This window comes from Rhinoraja longicauda, chromosome 19, assembly GCF_053455715.1.
Source record: "Rhinoraja longicauda isolate Sanriku21f chromosome 19, sRhiLon1.1, whole genome shotgun sequence".
Classification (NCBI taxonomy): domain Eukaryota; kingdom Metazoa; phylum Chordata; class Chondrichthyes; order Rajiformes; family Arhynchobatidae; genus Rhinoraja; species Rhinoraja longicauda.
In genome coordinates this window covers 27411483-27416973 of record NC_135971.1, presented here as the reverse complement: position 1 = coordinate 27416973, position 5491 = coordinate 27411483, and the positions used below count along the sequence as shown (strand labels likewise).

General features: G+C 51.9%; 1 protein-coding gene across 1 annotated transcript in view; it reads right to left on the bottom strand.

The window, feature by feature from the left end:
* Window positions 1-4287: 4287 nt before the first annotated feature.
* Window positions 4288-5491, bottom strand: part of LOC144602915 (uncharacterized) — an 11918-nt gene continuing 10714 nt past the window's right edge. The window contains exon 7 of the mRNA XM_078416036.1: window positions 4288-4299. Within this exon, the coding sequence (XP_078272162.1) occupies window positions 4288-4299 (12 nt within the window). The remainder of the gene's footprint in view (window positions 4300-5491) is intronic.

Below are 5491 nucleotides of genomic sequence, written 5' to 3'. Positions count from 1 at the left end.
GTGTCCATGTCCATGTCGTGTCCATGCCCGTGACCGTGTCCGTGTCCGTATCCGTGTCCATGTTTGTCCATCTATATCCATGTCCGTGTCCATGTCCATGTCCGTGTCCATATCCGTGTCCAGGTCCGTGTCGTGTCCATGTCCGTGTCCATGCCCGTGTCCGTGTCCGTGTCCATATCCATCTCCGTGTCCATGTCCGTGTCCGTGTCCATGTCTGTCCATCTATATCCATGTCCGTGTCCATGCCCGTGTCCGTGTCCATGTCTGTCCATCTATATCAATGTCCATGTCCATGTCCATGTCCGTGTCCGTGTCCTTGTCCATGTCTGTCTATCTATATCCATGTCCGTGTCGTGTCGTGTCCATGTCCGTGTCGTGTCGTGTCCATGTCCGTGTCCATGTCCGTGTCTGTGTCCGTGTCCGTGTCCATGTCCGTGTCCATGTCTGTCAATCTATATCCATCTCCGTGTCCATGTCCGTGTCCGTGTCCATGTCTGTCCATCTATATCAATGTCCATGTCCATGTCCATGTCCGTGTCCGTGTCCTTGTCCATGTCTGTCTATCTATATCCATGTCCGTGTCGTGTCGTGTCCATGTCCGTGTCCATGTCCGTGTCTGTGTCTGTGTCCGTGTCCATGTCCGTGTCCATGTCTGTCAATCTATATCCATCTCCGTGTCCATGTCCGTGTCCGTGTCCATGTCTGTCCATCTATATCCGTGTCTGTGTCCATGTCCGTGTCGTGTCCATGTCCGTGTCCGTGTCTGTGTCCGTGTCCATGTCTGTCCACCTATATCCATGTCCGTGTCCGTGTCCGTGTCTGTACATCTATATCCGTGTCCATGTCCGTGTCCATGTCTGTCCATCTATATCCGTCCATGTCCATGTCTGTTCGTGTGCATGTCCGTGTCCATGTCTGTCCATCCATATGCGTGTCCGTGCCCGCTTCTATATCCGTGTCCGTGTCTGTCTGTCCGGGTCCGTGTCTGTCTGTCCATATCCGTGTCCGAGTCTGTCTGTCCGTGTCCATGTCCGTGTCCATGTCCGAGTCTGTCTGTCCGTATTCGTGTCCGTGTCGGTGTCCGTGTCTGTCCGTGTCTGTCTGTGTCTGTCTGTGTCCGTCTGTCCGTATCCATGTCCATGTCTGTCTGTCCATGTCCATGTCTATGTCCGTGTCCGAGTCTGTCTGTCCGTATCCGTGTCCATGTCTGTCTGTGTCTGTCCGTCTATATCCGTGTCTGTTTCTTTACTTGTCCATGTCCGTGTCCGTGTCCGTGTCTGTGTCCGTGTCTGTCCGTCCATGTCCGTGTCCGTGTCCGTGTCTGCCATGTTTGTGTGTGTGTGTTGGTGTCTCTGTGTCCATGTCTTTCAGTGTATCCACCTGTGTCTGTGTGTACCACGTGCTGTGTTAGCCCGTGTACGTGTCTGTGTCCGTGTTTATCCCGTGTGTCTGTGTGTACCACGTGCTGTGTTAGTCTGTGTACGTGTCTGTGTCCGTGTTTATCCCGTGTGTCTGTGTGTACCACGTGCTGTGTTAGCCCGTGTACGTGTCTGTGTCCGTGTTTATCCCGTGTGTCTGTGTGTACCACGTGCTGTGTTAGTCTGTGTACGTGTCTGTGTCCGTGTTTATCCCGTGTGTCTGTGTGTACCACGTGCTGTGTTAGTCTGTGTACGTGTCTGTGTCCGTGTTTATCCCGTGTGTCTGTGTGTACCACGTGCTGTGTTAGCCCGTGTATGTGTCTGTGTCCGTGTTTATCCCGTGTGTCTGTGTGTACTACGTGCTGTGTTAGTCTGTGTATGTGTCTGTGTCCGTGTTTATCCCGTGTGTCTGTGTGTACCACGTGCTGTGTTAGCCCGTGTATGTGTCTGTGTCCGTGTTTATCCTGTGTGCACCACGTGCTGTGTTAGTCTGTGTACGTGTCTGTGTCGTTGTTTATCCCGTGTGTCTATGTGTACCACGTGCTGTGTTAGCCCGTGTATGTGTCTGTGTCCGTGTTTATCCTGTGTGTACCACGTGCTGTGTTAGCCCGTGTACATGTCGTGTGTTGTCCTGTTCTCCGACTCTCTTTGGCTGCGAAGCTGTTTCTCCCACAGTGCCCATGTGTGTTTAGCATGTCACGGGCGTGTTTTCCTGTCTGTTTCTGTCTTGCGGTTTCTCTTCACGTGTCTGTCCGATGCTGTCTCCGTGTTTTCTCCAGCTGTGTACCCGTTTCTGTGTCCTTGATGTAGTGATCGTTTTGTATGTCAGTGCCCCCCTGCCTATGTGTGCGTGCGTGCATGTGTTTGTGCATGCATGTGTGCATGTGGGCATGCATGTGTGCATGTGTGTGCGCATTTGTGTGTGCGTGCGAGTGTGTGTGTGCGCATATGTGTGTGTATGCGTCCCTGCCGGTTCCTTCACATGGGTTCCCATGTGTGTGTGATCATGTGCGTGCACATGCGTATGTGTGTGCGTGTGTGTGTGTTAACATATGACTATCCTTCTCCACATCCGTGCATTCTACGTGTGTGTGTGTGTGTGTGTGTGTGTGTGTGCGTGTGTGATTCCGTGTGAATATTGGCTTCTCCAACTGTGTGACTGCATCTGTCTACCAGCCAGTGTGTTTCCATGCATCAGCCTGCCCAAGCCTGCCTCTGCCCACTAACCCTCCCACCGTGCACACCGACCAGCGATCCCCGCACACTGACACTATCCTACACACGCTCGGGACAGTTTACACGTATACCAAGCCAGTTAATCCATTTAGAAGGATGAGAGGAGATCTTATCGAAACTTATAAGATTATTAAGGGGTTGGACACGTTAGAGGCAGGAAACATGTTCCCAATGTTGGGGGAGTCCAGAACAAGGGGCCACACAGTTTAAGAATAAGGGGTAGGCCATTTAGAACGGAGATGAGGAAAAACTTTTTCAGTCACAGAGTTGTGAATCTGTGGAATTCTCTGCCTCAGAAGGCAGTGGAGGCCAATTCTCTGAATGCATTCAAGAGAGAGCTGGATAGAGCTCTTAAGGATAGCGGAGTCAGGGGGTATGGGGAGAAGACAGGAACGGGGTACTGATTGAGAATGATCAGCCATGATCACATTGAATGGCGTTGCGTACAGGCTCGAAGGGCTGAATGGCCTCCTCCTGCACCTATTGTCTATTGTCTAAACCTGCACGTCTGTAGAGTGTGGCTGTGTGGCCTCACTCTGGCAATGGGTGCAGCGGTAGAGTTGCTGCCTCACAGCGCCAGAGACCCGGGTTCCATCCCGACTACGGGTGCTGTCCGTATGGAGTTTGTACGTTCTCCCCATGGGTTTTCTCCGGGTGCTCCGGTTTCCTCCCACACTCCAAAGACGTGTAGCTTTGTAGGTTAATTGGCTTCGGTATAAATGTAACTTGTCCCTAGTGGGCGTAGGATAGTGTTAGTGTGCGGGGATCGCCGATCGGTGCGGACTCGGTGGGCCGAAGGGCCTGTTCGTGCTGCATCTCTGAACTGAAAACTAACTCAACGAAAGTTGGCTCAGTAAGAAATTGGGGGGGGAGGAAGATGGAGCTGCCTGATGACAGGAGAGAGAGAGAGAGAGAGAGAGAGAGAGAGAGAGAGAGAGAGAGAGAGAGAGAGAGAGAGAGAGAGAGAGAGAGAGAGAGAGAGAGAGAGAGAGAGAGAGAGAGAGAGAGAGAGAGAGAGAGAGAGAGAGAGAGAGAGAGAGAGAGAGAGAGAGGAGAGAGAGAGAGAGAGAGAGAGAGAGAGAGAGGAGAGAGAGAGAGAGAGGAGAGAGAGAGAGGAGAGAGAGAGAGAGAGAGGAAAAAGAGAGGAGAGAGAGAGGGAGAGAGAGAGAGAGGGAGGGAGGGACAGGGAGAGAGAAAGGAAAAGAGAGGGAGAGAGGGAGAGAGAGGGAGGGAAAGAGAGAGAGAACGGAAAAGAGGGAGGGAGGGGGAGAGAGAGAGAGTGGGAGGAGAGAGAGAGACGAGGAGGGAGGGAGGGAAAGAGAGAGAGAAGGAAAAGAGAGGGAGAGAGAGCCGAGGGAGAGAGGGAGGATGGAGAGAGAGAGAGAGTGAGAGAGAGAGAGAGAGAGGGAGAGAGAGAGAGAGAGAGAGAGAGGGAGAGAGAGAGAGGGAGAGAGAGAGAGGAGAGAGAGAGAGAGGAGAGGAGGGAGAGAGTGCGAGAGGTGTTGAAAGCGTGTTTAGACCGTTGAAGGCTTGTTTACGCTGGACTTGGTCGAGACTTGTGGTCCTGAGGAACATTTTGTACCCTGTGTGTACACAGATTGGAGATGATTTACAAAGAACAAAGATCACCTTGTCAACTTTTTTTCTGCAAATACAGAACTTGGGAAGCAAACACAATAGCATCATGTCCCAGAGACCCAAAGCAGGCTGGTGTGAAGCCAAGGCCAGACATACAGGCTGCTGGAGGAGGGTGGAGAGGTGAGAGAGGCAGCACGTACAGGAAACGTCACGGTGGTTGCAGCGGGTAGAGCTGCTGCCTCACAGCGCCGGAGACCCGGGGTTCCATCCTGACTACGGGTGACAATAGACAATAGGTGCAGGAGGAGGCCATTCGGCCCTTCGAGCCTGTACGCACCGCCATTCAATGTGATCATGGCAGATCATTCTCAATCAGTACCCCGTTCCTGCCTTCTCCCCATACCCCCTGACTCCGCTATCCTTAAGAGCACTATCTAGCTCTCTCTTGAATGCATTCAGAGAATTGGCCTCCACTGCCTCCTGAGGCAGAGAATTCCACAGATTCACAACTCTCTGACTGAAAAAGTTTTCCCTCATCTCTGTTCTAAATGGCCTACCCCTTATTCTTAAACTGTGTGGCCCCTGGTTCTGGACTCCCCCAACATTGGGAACATGTTTCTTGCCTCTCTCGTGTCCAACCCCTTAATAATCTTATACGTTTCGATAAGATCCCCACTCATCCTTCTAAATTCCAGTGTAGTCCAGTGCTGTCTGTACGGAGTTTGTACATTCTCCCCGTGACCTGCGTGGGTTTTCTCCGGGTGCTCCGGTTTCCTCCCACACTCCAAAGACGTGCGGGTTTGTCAGTTAATTGGCTTGGTCTAAAATTGTCCCTAGGTGTGTGTAGGATAGTGTTAGTGCTCGGGGATCGCTGGTCGGCACGGACTCGGTGGGCCGAAGGGCCTGTTTCCGCGCTGTTTCTCTGAACCAAACTAAACCAAACTAAACTAAATTGAGAGGAGAGACATTGAAAGGAGAACAGCAGGATAATTGCTTCACAAATAGGGTTCTGCGGAACGAGCTGCCAGAGGAACCACTAAAGCTGGGCACAACTACATCGTTTAAAAGGCATTTGGATGTGGATGGGTACTTGGTAAGAAAGAAGTGGAGGGATATTATAAAGATGTTGCCAGGACTGGAGGGTGTGTGAGCTACAGGGAGAGGTTGAGTAGGGTGGGACTCTATTCCTGGGAGCGCAGGAGGATGAGGGGCAATCTTATAGAGGTGTACAAAATCATGAGAGGAATAGGATCGGGAGA